This window comes from Nomascus leucogenys, unplaced genomic scaffold, assembly GCF_006542625.1.
Source record: "Nomascus leucogenys isolate Asia unplaced genomic scaffold, Asia_NLE_v1 Super-Scaffold_3019, whole genome shotgun sequence".
Classification (NCBI taxonomy): Eukaryota; Metazoa; Chordata; class Mammalia; order Primates; family Hylobatidae; genus Nomascus; species Nomascus leucogenys.
This window is the reverse complement of record NW_022095789.1, coordinates 1704984-1723685: the sequence shown is the minus strand read 5'-3', so window position 1 is coordinate 1723685 and position 18702 is coordinate 1704984. Positions and strand designations below refer to the sequence as shown.

Genomic DNA, 18702 nt, shown 5'->3' with positions numbered 1-18702 from the left:
AAACAAAAAAAACCTCTCCCATCTTCCAGGAGACCTTCCCTGGCCACCTGCTGAAACAAGCCCTCCCTGCCATCCCTCACCACCATGCCATCCTCTTCTCCTCTCAACACTACTCCACTTCCTGACATGGTGCCTAGAATTTATTTGTATATATATACATATATGACAGGATCTCACTCTGTCACCCAAGCTGTGATGCAGTGGCATGATCACAGCTCCCTACAGCCTCAGGCAATTCTCCCACCTCAGCCTGTCAAATAGCTGGGACTACAGGCGTGTGCCACCATGCCCGGCTCATTTTTTATTTTCTGGTTTTTGTAGAGATGGAGTCTTGCCCTGTTGCCCAGGCTGGAGTGCAGTGGCTATTCACAGGTGCCATCATGGGGCACTACAGCCACAAACTCCTGGGCTCAAGCAGTCTTCCCGCCTCGACCTACCAGAGTGCTGGGATTAAGGCGCAAGCCGCCGTGCCAGCCAACCTTGTATTTATTTGAACATTTTCCTTGGCCTCCTCTGACTCCACCTGAGCAGGGGCCTCAGCTGCCTGGCCCACAGGGGGAATGAATGGATGGATGTACCCCCATTCGCCTGCCTGTCCGTTCTTTCTGCAAATGCCAGCCCTGGGCTGGTGGGGACAGGGGACACACAGAGATGAGTGTGACCCCACCCCTGCCCTGGAGGGGCAAGGAGGGCGGGGAGGAGCTGCCTGGTACTGTGTGCCAGTGCAGGTGCCAGGAGCAGACTGGTGTGCTGGGAAGTCCAGAGGAGGGAGGGGCCCACTGGCCACCCGAGGGTCTGACCAGCAAGCCCCAGGTGTCCTCTCCTCAGGGCGACGATGGGACACCAAGCCAGCCCGGACCACCAGGGATCCCTGGACCACCAGGGCCCAAGGTGAGGATCTGCCACTCCCCTCGTGGCCCCCTGCCTCCAACTCCCATGGTTCCCGTCTGCCTGGTGAAGCCCCTACCCTGTGCCTTTGGCACCACGGGGTCCTAGGCCAGTGTCCAGCGCAGGCCGGAGAGAGGCAGAGGAAGGCCCCGGCCCCACCACACAACAGGCCCAGCGTCTCACCTGGGCGGCGTGCCTCCCTCACTCCCTCAAGCCCTCTTGTTTCCATCTCAGGGGGCCTCACTCTCTGCCTTGTCCCCAAGCCAGGAATTAGGTGTCATCCTCACGCCTTGCTCCCCCAACCCCTCGCAGCAGCCACCAAATCCTGGCCAGCCAGTCTCCAAAATGTCCCTTGAGCCCCTGAGCTGCCCCAAGTAAGCGCCAAGGCCCACACCAGAAGGTGGCGGCCGTGGTCCTGAGTCCCCTGGGCTAGGGAGAGCCCTGAGGTCCATCCGCCCACACCCCCCATGGACTCAGTAACAATCTGCTAGGAGGCCTAATCGAAAGGCTTCAGGCAGCCCCAAGGCACCCCCCGCCCCCCAAAGGCAGCCCCGCCCCCCAAAGTCACCCCCCGCCCCCCAAAGGCACCCCCCGCCCCCCAAAGGCACCCCCGTCCCCCAAAGGCACCCCCGCCCCCCAAAGGCACCCCCGCCCCCCAAAGGCACCCGCCACGTGCCGTCTCGCACTTGCTCTCACTGCAGCTGTTTCTATTTCAGGGCGAGCCAGGGAGCGTGGGACCTCGGGGAGAGAATGGCATGGATGGTGCCCCAGGACCAAAGGTGACATGAGAGCTTGCTGCTCTGGTGCCTGCGGGCTCCGCTCAGACCTTCACCCAGTCGGGAGTGGGAGATGTGGTTTCAGCTCTCATTTGCCCTTTTAAGTCCCAGGAGGGCCTGACCCAAGGGTCTCCTTCAGCAGTGTCAGAAGCTGGTGTGGGGGCAGCGGTGGTGAATCTGGGTGAGTGGCAAGGCCTCCACTGGTGCCCAGCTTTGTGGCCAACTCACCATGCAGCCTCAGGCTACTGGACACCAGCGTCCCCACCTCTATACGAAGTGATGTCAGAGGAGGGTCTCGCAGGCCCCTGGAGGAGCCCCGTTCCTGGTGTGCTGTTCTCACACATTCGGCTGTTAGGGCTCTAGCACTCGGGCCCTGGGCCCTCCTGGGAAGAGGGGACTGGGGGCAGGGTCGTGGGAGGCATGTTTTGGCTTCACAGCTGCACCTCTGGCTGCAACTGCATGTCTCCACAGGGGGAGCCTGGCCACCGAGGCACGGATGGAGCTGCAGGGCCCCGGGTAAGCTGCCACCTCTCAGGCGAGGCCTCAGGGATGAGATCTAGGGTCCCCATAGCTTCAGAAGCCCCTGTCCCCACAGAGACCCCAGAGGAGCAGTGGAGCTACAGGAACTGGGAGTATTTTACTTTTTAAACTCATTTATTAGTGATTTTTGAAAATTCATAGTACGTGCTTTTTTTGGGTAAAATGTTCAAATATGGAGGTATAAAAATAAGAGTCCCCACCTGCTATTATGAAGCCAGATCTCTCTCGGTCCCCTGGAGCTCATGTCCATCTAAATTCCTTTCTTTATGTATTCAGACACAGGTCCTCCGTTTGTCGTATGCCTGATCCTGCCGCAGTGGGCCAGGCCTTGCCTTTTCCCCACCCCACAGGGAGGTTTGTCCCTGCCACCAGGAGCACAGCGCCCCAGCCCACCCCAGATCTTTTGTAACCAGCCCCTATCAACATACCTTACCTTTAGGGTGATGTCCGGGATCCTGGCCTCGGCTCTCTCTCCTCATGCTCCCAGAGGCTGGCTTCTTCCTCCAAAAAAAATGGATCAGAGCCCCCGCCTGGCTATGCAGGTGGTGGGGAGCGGGAGCGGGTTGGATTAGGCAGCCAGTGAGCCAGGCAATTCTGGGCAGGCTGTGACTGGGGACGGGGGAGGGCTGGCAAATGAGGCCCAGGCAAGGGTCTCCAGGCTGCACAAGGGATTGGCTAGGGTCCGGACCAACGTGCTCCCGAGCCTTCACTGTACCCCAAGCAAAGAGCAGCCTAGGTGGGGAAGTGAGGTTCACAAGGGAAGGGCTGGCCAGCGGCCACGCATGCACGTGTGAGTGTGCACAATGAGTGTGCAGCATGCGCATGGGCACCTGTAACCAGGCGGGAATCGTCGTGTGGGTGCGTGGCGCGTGAAGCCTCTACCAGAGGCTGGGAAGTGGAGGCACCGGGGCCACATCCAGCCTGCTCATGTCTTTGTGTTTTGGAGGGTTTGGGGCTTTTCTGTTTGTTGCCAACATTTAAAAATCTAAAGAGCGTCACATCAAAATCAGGCTTTCCATTTTCCCCTGAGAACTCAGGGGTCGGGCCTGAACGCCCACATGAGGGCAATTACAGCCGCCCGTCAGACCAGGTGGAAACAGGTCCCTCAGCTGGCCCCAGGGCCTGCCTCCCCTTCCCTCCCATGCTGGGATCCACCCTGGGGAAGGGCATGCGTGTGGCCTGGGTGACAAGGCTCTTCCATTGCTTTCTCTCTGGGTGTGATGCAGGGACAGCTGCCACTTCACCCCCCCTCAGTGTAGCTCTTCCCTGAAATTCTTACTCTTCTTCCTGCCTCAGGGTGCCCCAGGCCTCAAGGGCGAGCAGGGAGACACAGTGGTGATCGACTATGATGGCAGGATCTTGGATGCCCTCAAGGTAGTGTTCCTGGTGGGACCAGAATGTGCCTTAGATATGATTTTCCTTAGAGAATAATCACTCCCTTTGTGATTAATCCCGCACTTTTTTACACAAGGGACGAGAGGCAGCTTAGCACAAAGACCCCAAGTGTTACTAGGCACCCACTGTGGAAACCAGGGCTATGCCAATACCCGCCTCAGAGAGCCCCTGTGAATGTGGCCCACGTGGCCCCGAGCTCCCTAGAGGCCAAGTCAAAAAGGGAAGCTCCCGCTCAGGGCAGGAGGCAGAGCATTTCCTGGGGTCTGGTCCCACCAGTGTCTCCTGGGACCTTCTCAGAGGACACAGGCTGGAGGGCTAGGTCTTCTAATGATGTCACGGGGAGGATGAGAGTGGCAAGCTCTGCCCCCGCAGCCTTGAGAGATGTGTGACCTCCCAGCCCAGTTGCTGGTAAACTTGGGACTTACCACCAGTGGAGAGAGGCACTGGGTGCCAGCAGCTCATGGGTACCCCAGAAGGGAGGTGGGTGAGGAAGGAGTGGTCACCAGAGACCAGACTGGGACGGGGGCTCTGGCCCCACCTGAGCATCACTTCCAGTTATCTCCCACAGGCTTTGGGGAAGTACAAGTTGGCAGGAACTGTGGCACCCACCCCCAGGCATGCATGGTGTGGCGTGGCGTGGCGTGGCCCAGATGGCAGGCACATGCATGGTGTGTCCCAGGCTGACCGAGCCTTGTGGGAGAAGCCCTATGAGTGCAGGGAGTTGGGAGATGAACTTTTGTTTTTGTTTCTGAGATGGAGTTTCACTCTTGTCACCCAGGCTGGGTGTGATCTCGGTTCACTGCAACCTCCTCCTCCCAGGTTCAAGCAATTCTCCTGCCTCAGCCTCCCAAGTAGCTGGGACTACAGGCATGCCACCATGCCCGACTAATTTTTGTATTTTTAGTAGAGACGGGGTTTCACCATGTTGGCCAGCCTGGTCTCAAACTCCTGATCTCAAGTGATCCGCCCACCTCGGCCTCCCAAAGTGCTAGGATTATAGGCGTGAGCCACCACGCCCAGCCAGAGATGGCCTTTGGATGCCAGACTGAGATGCTGACTCAATTTGATGGGCAGCAGGCAGCCATAGTCCATGCAGGGGATGATGTTATAAAAATAACACGGCCGGGCACGGTGGCTCACGCCTATAATCCCAGTGATTTGGGAGCCCGAGGCAGATGGATCACGAGGTGAGGAGTTCGAGACCAGCCTGGCCAACATGGTGAAACCCCATCTCTACTAAAAATACAAAAATTAGCTGGGCATGGTGATGCGTGCCTGTAGTCTCAGCTACTCGGGAGGCTGAGGCAGGAGAATCGCTTGAACCCGGGAGGCGGAGGTTGTGGTGAACCGAGATCGCACCTCTGCACTCCAGGCTGGGCAACAGAGGGAGATTCCATCTCAAAAATAAAAATAAAAAATAAAAACATATTGGGGGAAGGCTAGCTAGGGAATGATATGGACAGTGAACGAAAGCGAATGTTGGAGCAGGGAGCAGGGGGACCCCAGGTAGGGAGGTCCTGGGCCTGGGCCTAGAGGAGGGTACATGAGATGGAGGCCAGGGACATCTCAATGGGACACCAACAAGAAGGGCGCAGGATAGGGAGGCGAGAGGGGAGAAACCTAGAGCTTGTGGGGCAGGGGCTGGGCGGGGTGCAGTTTTTCGGAAGGGAGGGGAGGGGAGTGTGGAGGCTGAGCAGGGGCCAGCTGGGCCCTGGTGGCAGGTAGCCTGCAGAAAGCCTGGATCAGGACAGGAGCTTGAGAATGGGGTCGGACCTGGGAACACCGGAGACCCCACCCCTACCTGCAAGACTAAGGAACTCCCTAGGCCCAGCGGATGGCAGGCAGCGGAGCCAGAAGGTCAGAGAGCTCATAGGACAGTCAGAGATGGTGGTGCTGGGCCACCATTGGGGATGTCATTCTTGGCAGGCCTTAAATGCCAGCAGGGGATTTAAGCTTGCTTCGAGAGGCAATAGGGAGCCAAAGCAAGATCTTGAGCAGGGGAATGTCGTGAAGAAATCTGGATTGGGGCAGAGGGCCGTCCATGGCAGCAGACACTGGTGTCTTGTCAAATGCTGGGTGCCACCTCCTGGCCTCCCCCAAGCCTGGGCGGCCAGATAAAGCCTTGCACAGTGTGGCCTGACCTGACTGGGGAAGACGCAGTCCCTGAGGACCCTGCCCCTGCTCAGCTCAGCTGGACAGGGATTTGGTTCCAGGTGGGGAGCTGGGTGGGCAGTGAAGGGAGGCCCTGCCTAACCAATGACACTGACTGGCTTCACTTTCACACACAGGGGCCTCCCGGGCCACAGGGGCCCCCAGGACCACCAGGGATCCCTGGAGCCAAGGTCAGTGCAGATGCAGCTGTGTGGTCCCCCAAGCATTTGTCTCCAGGGCCCACCTCCCGCTTCCTGTCTGCTCTGTGACCCTCTTCCACTTCCCTCCGGGTGTCCTGGCCTGGCTTCTGGGAGCTCAGAGAAAGGGCCTGGGCTCCCAGGCTGAGTGCCTTCTTCCTGGGTTCTATCTACTCTGGGAGATTTCCCTGGGAAGCCTCATTCATACATTTAAACTGAAAATTCATGCAGCTGTAGAAAGGAGTGAAATCATGTCCTTTACAACCACATGGATGCAGCCAGAGGCCATTATCCTAAGTGAATTAATACAGAAAAGAAAATGGGCTGGGTGTGATGGCTCACACCTGTAAATCCCAGCACTTTGGGAGGCCGAGGCAGGTGGATCACCTGAGGTCAGGAGTTTGAGACCAGCCTGGCCAACATGGTGAAACTCTGTCTCTACTAAAAATACAAAAAATTAGCCGGGCATGGTGGCATATGCCTGTATCCCAGCTACTTGAGAGGCTGAGGCAGGAGAATCGCTTGAACCTGGGAGGCGGAGGTTGCAGTGAGCCAAGATTGCAAAACTCCGTCTCAAAAAAGAAAGAAAGAAAGAAATACAGAAAGAAAGACAGAAAGGAAGGAAGGAAGGAGAAAGAAAAGAAAAGAAAACCAAATACTGCATGTTCTCACTTAAAAGTGGAAGCTAAACATTGGGTACACACAGACACAAAGATAGGAATAATAAATACTGGAGATTCCAAAAGGGAGGAAGGGGGAGGACAAGGGTTGAAAAACTACCTATCAGGTGCTATGCTCACTACTTGGGTGACAGAATCATGAGAAGCCCAGACCTCAGCATCGTGCAATCCCATGTGACAACCCTGCTCATGTACCCCCTGAATCTAAAACTTTTTTTAAAGCTATAGATTTTCCTATAAGCACTGCTTTAGCTGCATCCTCCAAACCTTGATATGTTGAATTTTATTTTTATTCAGTTCAACATAATTTCTAAGCTCTCTTTTGATTTATTCATGGATTATTTAGAAATACTTGGGGATTTAGAAATACTTGGAGATGTTTTTCCAGATATCTTGCTTTTTTGTTTTAGATTTTTCATACTTCTTGTATCCAGCTGACCAGATATTTTATTAATTTCTTATTTAATTAAGATTACCATGGCTCAGGCCTGTAATCTCAGCACTTTGGGGGGTGGAGGCGGGTGGATCACAAGGTCAGGAGTTCAGGACCAGCCTGGCCAATATGGTGAAACACTGTCTTTACTAAAAATACAAAAATCAGCTGGGCGTGGTTGTGCACGCTTGTAATCCCAGCTACTTCGGAGGCTGAGGCAGAAGAATTGTTTGAACGTAGCAGGTGGAGCTTGTAGTGCGTCCAGGTTGTGGCACTGCACTCCAGCCTGGGAGACACAGAGAGACTCTGTCTCAAAAAAAAAAAAAAAAATTATCTTGCGATTAGAGAACATATTCTTTTTTTTTTTTTTTTTTTTTTTTTTGAGATGGAGTCTTGCTCTTTTGCCCAGGCTGGAGTTCAGTGGCACCGTCTCAACTCATTGCAACCTCTGTCTCCCGGGTTCAAGCAATTCTTCTGCCTCTGCCTCCCAAGTAGCTGGTATTACAGGACTGTGCCACCAAGCCCAGCTACTTTTTGTATTTTTAGTAGAAAGGGGGTTTCACCATGTTGGCCAGGCTGGTCTCAAACTCCTGACCTCAGGTGATCCACCCAACTCAGCCTCCCAAAGTGCTGGGATTACAGGTGTGAACCACCATGCCCAGCCAAAACATACTCTTTTTAATACAATATTGATCTTTTTAATGTATTAAAACTTGTTTTAGAGTCAAACAAAGTGTTCTTTCTTGTTGAATGTTTTATATGCACACAAATTAAATGTATATCTAGCTGCTGTTGGGTGTAGTGTTTTATAAATATGCACCAGCTAAAAATAAAGAACTGAAAACCCACCCCCTGTGACAGCACACCAGTCCGGCAGGTGGACAGCTATGCACACCCTGTGGCCTGCACCATTCGTTTGCATCCTGCCCATTTGTCTCAAGAGAAAGAGCCAACAGCTTTGAAGTCAGGCAGATCTGGTCCCAGCATCGTTGTTCCTGGGCTCGGTGGCCTGAAGCCAGTCACTTAACCCTCCAAGCCTCAGCGCCTGAATCTGTGACATAACAACTTACAGGTGATAGCCATGAGCTACATCTGCTCGTGATGGGCTGAGGAAAGAGGAGGCGGTGGGTCCTGGCACAGCTAGAGGTCCAACTGCAAAGACCCACCCTGGGCCGGGTGCATAGTGTGTCCTGGCCCTCTGGCTGCTGACACCTCTCTAGGAAAGGAAGGCATAACCCCTCTTGCCATCTCTTCCCTTCCAGGGCGAGCTCGGATTGCCCGGTGCCCCAGGAATCGATGGAGAGAAGGTCTCTGGGCCTTTCATGTCCTTGGTGATGCCAGTGCCTGGTATTGGGCTGTGTATGTGTGTGTGTGTGTGTGCGCGCGCGTGCGTGTGCATGTGTGCACAGAGTTAGAGAAAGACCATGTGTGAGAGAGGCAAAAATCATGGATTCTGGCACCAGGCTGCCTGTGTGCAAACCCTGGTCTGCCCTCAGGCCCCAGGCAAGTTGCCCGCTCTCAGGCAGGGCTGAGTAACTCTGTGTATGAAGAACACTCAGTGCAGTGTGTGGCACGTAGTGAAAAGCCACAAAGGCTAAGAGCATCGTAGGTATTGCCCCAATTCTAGAGAGAGAGAGAGTGTGTGTGTATGTGAGAGTGTGTGTGTGAGTGTGTGTGTGTGTGTGAGTTGAGTGTGTGTGTGTGAGTGTGTGTGTGAGTTGAGTGTGTGTGTGTGAGTTGAGTGTGTGTGTGTGAGTGTGTGTGTGAGTTGAGTGTGTGTGTGTGTGAGAGTTGAGTGTGTGTGTGTTGAGTGTGAGAGTGTGTGTGTGTGTCGTGTGTGTGTGTGAGTCGTGTGTGTGAGTTGAGTGAGCGTGTGTGTGAGTGTGTGTGTGTGTTGTGTGTGCGAGTGTGTGAGTCGTGTGTGTGTGTGAGTTGAGTGAGCGTGTGTGTGAGTGTGTGTGTGTGTTGAGTGTATGTGAGAGTGTGTGTGTGTGAGTCGTGTGTGTGTGTGAGTTGAGTGAGCGTGTGTGTGAGAGTGTGTGTGTGTGTGAGTTGAGTGTGTGTGTGTGTTGAGTGTGTGTGAGTGTGTGTGTGTGAGTCGTGTGTGTGTGTGAGTTGAGTGAGCGTGTGTGTGTGTGTGTGTGTGTGAGTGTGTGTGTGAGTCGTGTGTGTGAGTTGAGTGAGCGTGTGTGTGAGTGTGTGTGTGTGTGTGTGTGTGTGTGTGTGATATCCTATACAGACGTAAGCATATTCGTGGGGTCACTTGCTATGTGAGGGTGAGTCTTTCCCGCTGGGTCCGCAGTGTGTGTCTCATCCTGGACATTACGTAATTGGTTGAATGGAGGGATTCGGTGGCTGGACGAGTTTGTGGGGGTGGGGAGTCCCACCACTAGCTTCTGAGATGTGAGCACAGAGCTGGCCCCATGAATGCCCCCAGAGAGGCAGCTCCAGGCTCACATGCTCCACCCATCTGCCCCTGGCCCCTGCCCTGCGGTGCCCGCACCCAGATGCAATGAGCCAGGAGTGGTGTTGTGTCCCACCCCCACACCCACTGCATTCGGCTAAGGCTCCAGCCACTATGGCTGGAGGTGGGGCCCCACAAAGAGAAAGTGGGGCCCTACCACGAACTGAGCTCTGGGGACCTGCTGGGGTGGGGAAGGGAGGGGACCTCCTGAGCCCCACTCATCCCTTGTTCTTGTGGCTTTCAGGGTCCCAAAGGACACAAAGGAGACCCAGGAGAGCCTGGGCCAGCGGGACTTAAAGGGGAAGCAGGCGAGATGGGCTTGTCCGGCCTCCCGGTATGTGGCTGGGCTGGGCTACACATTACGCCTCCTGTGTGGAAGCCCTGAGGTGACTGTGTGTCCCCCATGCTGTGGGGAGGCCAGGGCGTGCCCCTGACAGCCCCTGCGGTCTCAGTGCCCAGCCGGCCGGGGACACTCTAGGCTCTGGGCCAGCGCTGTCCTCCTGTCTCCCGGCCTCCACTTCTTCGTCTGGAAGAAGCCTTCCACCTGCCTCAGATGGCAGGTAAAATCAGGAGGTGTGGCCATGGGAGCACGTTGGCCAGGTGGTTATGCCACGTGCTTGACCTAAACTGCCCAAGTTTGCATCCAGCTCCGTCCTGGCTGACTCTGGAACCCTCGGCGAGCAACCTAACCTCCTGGGGCCTTGGTTTTCTCACCTCCAAAGTTGGGGGGATCATTCCCCTCCCTCAAGGGCATTTGTGGCTGGGCTGACAGTGGTGGCTGTCACACAGCAAATACCCACCGTTGTCCTCATCATTTTTGTTGCTTTTGTGGCCCAATTGGAAGAGCCACCAGGTGTTACGCCACCACTGGGACACATCCACTTTCCATCCCTGATGATCACCGGGCTAGAGGGGGCACTGGGGTTTGACCCCAAGGTCTTTGCTTCAGAGCCCCTGGTTGCTCCCTGTACCCCAGGAAAACAATCGGTGCGGCTGCTCAGGTGCTCTCTAAAGGCCCCGCTGCTCACCACCCGGGGCGTGGTACGTGGATCTAGGAAAGACTTTTCAGTTGCAACAGCTAACTGATGACTGCCCTCAGAAGCCACGTGGGGGAAGGAAGGGAGGTCACTAAGCACCGTGGGTGGTGAGATGGGTGCTGGACACAAAGGACTCACAGGCCATGTCGTCCTGCAGGGCGCTGACGGCCTCAAGGGGGAGAAGGGGGAGTCGGCGTCTGACAGCCTACAGGAGAGCCTGGTAAGGGGGTATGGGGGGGTCAGGGCTTCCCCCAACACCCAGTACAGGCTGGGTGGGGACCCTGAGCCTTGGGACAAAAAGGCCACTTGGCCTGAGCAAACCCAGAGCAGTAGGGGAGGGAGAGTAAGAGGAGCGAGGCCCCTCTGAGAACAGAGTCTCACCATGTCTCCCAGGCTGGAGTGCAGTGGCACAACCTCGGCTCACTATAAGTTCCACAGACCAGCTGCCCCCAGCTCACCAGACTCTGCCCTCTGCGGGCAGGAAGGAGACTCTCTATCCAGCAGTGTGCGATGAGCTCGGGTGCGGGTGGGTGAGGGTGACAGGCAGTGGGTGACTAACCTGTCTCTCACCCTCCCTAGGCTCAGCTCGTAGCGGAGCCAGGGCTCCCTGGCCCCCCTGGCCCCCCAGGCCCGATGGTAAGGACGGTTTGCTTTGGTTTGGTTTGAAGCAGCCAGGAAACCAAGAGGCGGGGTGGGGGCTAGGCCCCAGAGCCATGAGCCAGGAGACAGCGGGCGTCTTCATTCAGGGAGGGGCACATGGGCAGAGGGCAGAGCCCAGGACAGAGCCCCAGGGGCCAGCGAGTGGCCACTGCAAGAGGGTCCGGAGCCAGCCTTCTCATCTGCTTCCTCCTCCTGCAGGGCCTCCAGGGAATCCAGGGTCCCAAGGTGAGTGGGCATAGACCCCTCTACTGGCCTCAGACTCACCGCCTGGGCAGTTTCCAAGAGCCTTGCCAATGGGCAAAACAAAGGGCCTGACGCTCTGCCCTGGCCCATCCCTGAGTCTTCCGAGCGCCTGAACGTCCCAAGTCCCCAGGGCATAACCTCCCTGATGTCGTGGAGGCCAGTGCCCCGCCTCCACACTTGAGGCTCTCCTCTCCACTTTCTCCCTCTGCCCAGGACCCCAGTCTGTCCCTCTCTCCTCTTCAGGTCCACCACCAACTGTTTCTACTGCTTGTTCCCTTCTCCTTTCTCTGTGCCTGTCAGTTCCTTGCACTGTCCCCACCTCTCCCCACACACATCTGTCTCTCAGCTGCCACAGTCTGAGCACAAAGTCGCGGGCTTGGTGTAGATTACATAATGGCGTGTTCCCTGCTCTTACATTAAATCCTCGAGTGTGGCCTGCCCGCATGCCCTGCCCCAGGGAGGCAGACACAGAAGGGGAGGCCATCTGGCCTCACTCCTTGTCATACCACCCTCCTGGCATGAGCAAATCTCTGCTTCCCCAGCTCAGAGGCCAGATGTGGGATTGAGAATCATGGAACCCCAGGCCTGAGTCTGCATCCCCACTAGATGCACTGCTTCTGGTTCTGTTTTCTCTTAAGGCCGCCACAGTTCATGTTTCAAAGAGGCAGCTGCTATCAGGGACAGGGTCCAAGGCTTGCCGCAGAAGCCTGATGGGGACCCAGCTCTGCTGCCTCCCGCTGTGTGGCTGGGCCTGTCCCCGCCCCTCTCTGCACCGGCTTTCCTCATCTTTGGAATGGGTGTGACCGGAATCACCTTCCATGGGGCTGAGGGAGCGTGTTCGGGAAAAGACGCAATGCGCATGGCCAGAGCTCCTCCTGATCACCCTCACCAGGGAGTAAGCTGGGGCCAGGCCTGGCGGAGCCTGTGTCTGTTCCTCTGTCCACATTCCAGCTCCCTTGCAGTCTCCAAGCTTGCCTGTCCTGCTGTCTGTCTAACCCCTTCCCCTTGACTGATTTCCCTCCTTTGTCTCCAGGGCTTGGATGGAGCAAAGGGAGAGAAGGGCGCGTCTGGTGAGAGAGGCCCCAGCGGCCTGCCTGTGAGTCTCACGAGCCTTGTTTTTCCCAAAGGTGTTACTTCCTGTAACTAGCATGCCTCTTGACCCATTCCTTTTTTATCCAGGGGCCAATTGGCCCACCGGGCCTTATTGGGCTGCCAGGAACCAAAGGAGAGAAGGTAACCGCCTCATTCGGAACTCCCTCTCCAACTATGGCCCCCTGATCATGGTGGTGCTCGGCCCGGGGACCCCAACCCTGTACCTCACTGGGTTCCTGCACTTTACAGGGCCAGAGTTCAGGCTCTGTGGATGCCAGGTCTGTCCTGGCCTCCATCTATGCCTGCGTGGTTGGTGGGTCTCCTTGCCCCCATGTCTGTGGCCAACCCACAGGGCTGGACTTCCCAGCAGCTGTGCTCCCAGCACCCCTCCCCAACCCTTCTCACCCACTCTGTGTCTCTCCTCAGGGCAGACCCGGGGAGCCAGGACTAGATGTAAGTGTCTTATTATCACTTTGAGTAATTGGGTGCCTCTTGTGTGTATCTTCTGCCCTCATGCAGTAACCTGATCTGGCTACTCAAGTGTGACCCCCTTCCCCAGGGCTGGGACTGCAACTGACTGGTTCCCCCTGTGTCCCCATTGCCAAGTCTAGTGCACAACCCAGCGTAGGTCCTTTGTGGATAGATGAATGGATTGTTGATGGATGGATAATGGATGGAAACATTGGTAGATGGAGGATGGATGGACAATGGAGGATGAATCGATGGATTGATGAATGCATAATAGATGCAGGATTGATGGATGGATGGATAAATGGATGGATGGGTGAATGGATAGATGGATGATGGATGAGTGGATGATGGGTAGGTGGATGATCAATGGATGATGGATGGATGGGTGGATGGATGATGGATGGATAATGGAAGAATGATGGATGCATGGACGGAGGATCGAATGGACTCATCCATCCATTCATCTATCCACTATGGATGGATGGATGGATGGATGGATGGATGATGAGTGGATGGATGGATGATGATGGCAGTGGAGGGATGGATGGATGGATGGATGATGATGAGTGGTTGGATGGATGATGATGGCAGTGGAGGGATGGATGGATGATAGATGATGAATGGATGGATGGATGATGATGGCAGTGGAGGGATGGATGGATGGATGATAGATGATGAGTGGATGGATGGATGATGATGGCAGTGGAGGGATGGATGGATGGATGGATGATAGATGATGAGTGGATGGATGGATGATGATGGCAGTGGAGGGATGGATGGATGGATGGATGGATGATAGATGATGAGTGGATGGATGGATGATGACGGCAGTGGAGGGAGGGATGGATGGATGGATGGATGATAGATGATGAGTGGATGGATGGATGATTATGGCAGTGGATGGATGGATGATAGATGATGAGTGGATGGATGGATGATGATGGCAGTGGATGGATGGATGGATGATAGATGATGAGTGGATGGATGGATGATGATGGCAGTGGAGGGATGGATGGATGGATGGATGGATGATAGATGATGGATGGATGGATGATGATGGCAGTGGAGGGATGGATGGATGGATGGATGATGCATTGTAGCAGGGAAGTGAAGAGAGCAGTGAGGAGCCTGTTGTAATATCCTGGTGACAGATAATAAGGCTTTAGCTAGAGCAGTAATTTGAGAAGAAGAGGAAGGGAAGTATTAGCCCAGGCTGATTATATCAAGTCTCTTCTGGTAGCATACATAGAAAACATAGTTTAAACTGGCTTAAAATTACTTATAACTGAACAATCTGGAGGTTCAACACATGGATCCAGGGCTCAACTGTGTCAACACAACTCAGCCTTTCACCCTGTCTTGTCTGCTTTCCCTGTGGAAATCAAGTTCCACGTGGTGGTGAGGTAAAGCCAGCAGCTCGAGACCAGCATCCTCCCAGGCCCGAACTAAGAAGAAGGAAAATTTGACTCACTCCAGTGTTCTGCAGGAAGTTTCATGGGCTCTCCCTGGTCCCAGTTAGGTCAACTCTGAACTGTCACTTAGCCATAGGAATGCAGTGCCCTGACTAGTCAGACCATGGACTGGGGTGGAATCAATGGGTTGTGAGAAGGGAGGTTGTTCTCAGGAAAATCGGGTAGCTATTTTGAGGGACATAGGACCAGATGCAGGGCTGCAAGGACTCTGGTGTCCACCCTAGACTTTAAAAAGAGAACATTACCGGCTGGGCACGGTGGCTCACGCCTGTAATCCCAGCACTTTGGGAAGCCGAGGCGGGTGGATCACGAGGTCAAGAGATCGAGACCATCCTGGCTAACACGGTGAAACCCTGTCTCTACTAAATATACAAAAAAAAAAAAAAATTAGCCAGGCATGGTGGCAGGTGCCCGTAGTCCCAGCTACTCGGGAGACTGAGGCAGGAGGATGGCGTGAGGCCAGGAGGTGGAGCTTGCAGTGAGCCGAGATCACGCCACTGTGCTCCAGCCTGGGCAACAGAGCGAGACTCCGTCTCAAAAAAACAGACCATTACCTGGGAGAGGAACTGTGGGGGAGGGAAAGGAAGAGCTGTAGCTTGGGTCTCTGACGTGGGGGCTGGGCTCCATCAATGGGAACGGATGAGAGAGGACAATGCTGAACCACCTGCAGGCTCTGGGCCCAGTTGGGGGTGGAGCTAAGGAGACTCCATGCCACCATGAATGTGGCCACAGCTGCCTTCTAGGAGGCCTGGTTCTCAGGGTGGTATCTCAAAGCCATGCCCACCTGCTCTACCTGGCAAATGCCAGGCCTCTCCTCAACCCCAGCAGGCCCAGCTGTAATGAGGACCGTGCTGAGAAACTCCCCTTGACCCCCACCTGTGATAGAACAGCCCTTCCCCCCAGAATCCCACCACCCCTATTTCACACCTCTGTCACAGAGCATTCACTGTCATCAGCACTCTCTTGCCTGCCCCATTACACATGAACAAGGGACCATGTCAAATCCAATTCTCTTTTTAAAATTGTTTTCTTTTTCTTTTTTGGAGATGGAGTCTCACTCTGTCACCCAGGCTGGAGTGCAGTGGCACGATCTCGGCTCACTGCAACTTCTGTCTCCCGGGTTCAATTGATTCTCCTGCCTCAACCTCCCAAGTAGCTGGGACTACAGGTGCACGCCGCTAGGACGGCTAATTTTTTATATTTTAGGAGAGATGGGGTTTCACTGTGTTGTCCAGGCTAGTCTTGAACTCCTGAGCTCAGGCAATCTGCCTGCCTTGGCTTCCCAAAGTGCTAGGATTATAGGCAGGAGCCATCATGCCCAGCCTGTTTGTTTGTTTCTTGAGACAGAGTCCCGCTCTGTCGCCCAGGCCAGAGTGCAGTGATGTGATCTCGGCTCACTGCAACCTCCACCTCTCAGGTTCGGGCAATTCTCCTGCCTCAGTCTCCCAAGTAGCTGGGATTACAGGCGCGCACCACCACACTCGGCTAATTTTTGTGTTTTTTAGGGTTTCGCCATGTTGGCCAGGGTGGGTCTCAGACTCCTGACCTCAGGTGATCTGCCTGCCTCGACCTCCCAAAGTGCTGGGATTACAGGCGTGAGCCACCATGCTCTGCCATAATGAATCCAATCGTCTGTCCCCAGTGTCCAGCCGACAGCCCGGTTCCTAGTGGATGTTAAGCCACATTGGTTGGGTGGATGGACAGATAGATGAATGGACAGATGGGTGTGCAGGAAGTTGAGCCAAGGTCACAGAACAGAGGTCACCATTTCTCATCCCATCAGACAGTGACATAAATTCCATGGTTTCCGGGGTCTCTGTCCCCAGCCAAGCCTAGACCAGTGCCAGCCGTGTCTGTGATGTGAGAGACAGCCCCTTGCCAGCAGCTCTGCCTGAGTGTTGGTGTCCAGCAATTACTTTGGAGCAAGCCCAGCTGGCATCGTAAATGCATGCTCTTCCTACATCAGCCTTGTACCCAGCAGTGTATCACCTACAGCTGGGGCTAGGCCAGCGTGTGCCACGAATATGCAGAGGGGGGAGTGGGCATGTGGATGGGAGAGGAACAGAGATGAGCCGATAACAGAGGGGCAAACCTCCAGCCTCATTTTTGGGTTTAGCCTCTAATCCTTTTGTCAGGGTTTCCCTGGACCCCGAGGAGAGAAAGGAGATCGGAGTGAGCGTGGAGAGAAGGTGAGGGCAGCTGGACGGGAGCTGGGGCAGGAGGAAAGGGGGAAGGAGGCAGGTGGGAGTGGAGGCTCAGGTGAAGCAGGCAGAGAGAACCCAGGCCGGGCAGGTGGGCGGGAGGCAGGGAGAGGCTGGCCCCAGGCACTTCTCTCGGAGAGGTGTTGGAGGTTCCTGAGCCTGGCAGCCATGGCCAATGTCACCATCTCCCCTCCTGCACAGGGAGAGCGAGGAGTCCCTGGCCGGAAAGGAGTGAAGGGCCAGAAGGGCGAGCCGGGACCACCAGGCCTGGACCAGCCGTGTCCTGTGGTAGGTGTCGGAGGAGGGCCCTGCCCCAGGTCTTTTTGGCCTCCAGCCAGGGTCAGACCAACATCTTCCCTGTCCTCAGAGCTCAGCTGCAAGTCCCAGAGGCCCCACTGGTCACGCACTGGCCTTCCTCACTGTCAGGGCCACTGCTACTGCTGCTGCTACTGCCATCATCACGGTTCCCCTTGCTCTGGTCCTAACCACCCCCAACCATGGGCATGGCTCGGGGAACCCAGCCCCTCTGTAGAGATGGAGGCCCAGCCCCTCATTCTTCACCCCCAGGACAGGCCTGGCTTGAGTAGGAACCCACTGTGGGCCATCTTGGGCTGGAGGTGGACAGGGGCTAGACCAGGAGTGGAGGGGCTTTACCTGGAGTCATCAGTACCACCAGCGGTGCCCTGGGAGGGGGCTGGGCCCTGCGGAGGGAACCAAAGTTAGCACAGACACGCTGCTGCTGGGGGCGGAGGCAGTGGGTGCCCAGCCCCATCGCTCTGGCTGCCTGGGGTAGAAGTCAGGGTCTGACTCCCACTGGGCTTGAGGCCCAGCTGGGCTGAAACTCAGCTTCCCCAAGCATAGATGGTGGGACCACTCTGACCTCTCTGGCTGGCTGTCCCTCCCCTTCCTTCCTCCTTCCCAGAAGAGTCTCTCTGGGCTGGGGCAGCACCTCCCCCTTCCCCGCATCCCCTCTGCCTGCCTCCACACCCTTCCTTTACCTCCTTCCCTGCTCTCTCAGTGGTGTTTGGTAGCCCACCAGCCCCAGTGTCCAGTGCCTGAAACAACCACAATTCAAAAGTCAGCTCCCTTTATTTCTTTTTGGAGACAGAGTCTTACTCTGTCGCCCAGGCTGGAGCGCCGTGCTGCGATCATGGCTCACTGCAGCCTCGGCCTCCCAGGCTCGAGTGATCCTCCTGCCTCAGCTTCCTGAGTAGCCAGAACTACAGGCGTGCATCACCATGCCCAGCTAATTTTTAATTTTTGTAGAGCTGGGGTCTTGCAGTGTTGTCCAGGCTGGTCTTGAACTCCTGGGCTCAAGCGATTGTCCCACCTTGGCCTCCCAGAGTGCTGGGATGACAGGTGTGAGCCACCGTGCCCTGCCTAGTTCCCTTTTCCTAGAAAGTAGGGAGGGTTTACATGTCACACTCTTCCGGTTGAGCTCAGAAAACACAGGAAAAACAAAACAGCTGGGTTTTCATACTAAAACTGGACAGATAGTCATACCTGGCCACTCCAGCCACGGGAATGGGGAGCGGGCTTCCACGGGGATGTGTGCAGGCCAGCCTCAACCTCCAGCGGTGCCAGAGTTAGAGACCCCCTCCCAGACCTCTGGCCTCTGTTCCTCAGTGTCCTTATCCCTGCAGTGGGGGATACCGCTCCCCTCGGACAGTTTTGAGAAGTCAATGGGAAAAGGACTTGAAGAGCGAAGTGGTCAGCGCACAGAAAGGGCGGGGACAGCAGGGGCAGGGTGGCCCAGCCCCGCAGCTCCGGGCCCTGGCCCAGGACTCCCCTCCAAATCAGTAAGCCCTTGTCTCCTTTGAAACAGGAGAATCCCACCTGCGGAGGCCGGAGAGGGGCACCAGGCTGGCGGGGCCCTGCGAGGGGCAGTGGGCCGTGCCCTGCGGTAGGCGGTCTGGCCTGCGGTGTGCCGTGTGCCGTGTGCCGTGTGCCGTGTGCTGTGTGGGCCTTCGGGGCAGCCAGGGCCCTCAGCTCTGCCCCAGCC

The 18702-nt window shown here is 55.8% G+C and overlaps 1 protein-coding gene across 1 annotated transcript in view; it reads left to right on the top strand.

The window, feature by feature from the left end:
- The window catches only part of COL23A1 (collagen type XXIII alpha 1 chain), a 348083-nt gene that overhangs the window by 326594 nt on the left and 2787 nt on the right, over positions 1 to 18702 (top strand). Inside the window, exons 13-27 of the mRNA XM_030808513.1 lie at positions 829 to 891; positions 1605 to 1667; positions 2136 to 2180; positions 3501 to 3578; positions 5888 to 5941; positions 8323 to 8367; positions 9769 to 9858; positions 10719 to 10781; positions 11141 to 11197; positions 11420 to 11446; positions 12498 to 12560; positions 12644 to 12697; positions 12983 to 13009; positions 16635 to 16688; positions 16902 to 16988. Coding sequence (XP_030664373.1) covers positions 829 to 891; positions 1605 to 1667; positions 2136 to 2180; positions 3501 to 3578; positions 5888 to 5941; positions 8323 to 8367; positions 9769 to 9858; positions 10719 to 10781; positions 11141 to 11197; positions 11420 to 11446; positions 12498 to 12560; positions 12644 to 12697; positions 12983 to 13009; positions 16635 to 16688; positions 16902 to 16988 — 870 coding nt within the window. The remainder of the gene's footprint in view (positions 1 to 828; positions 892 to 1604; positions 1668 to 2135; positions 2181 to 3500; positions 3579 to 5887; positions 5942 to 8322; positions 8368 to 9768; positions 9859 to 10718; positions 10782 to 11140; positions 11198 to 11419; positions 11447 to 12497; positions 12561 to 12643; positions 12698 to 12982; positions 13010 to 16634; positions 16689 to 16901; positions 16989 to 18702) is intronic.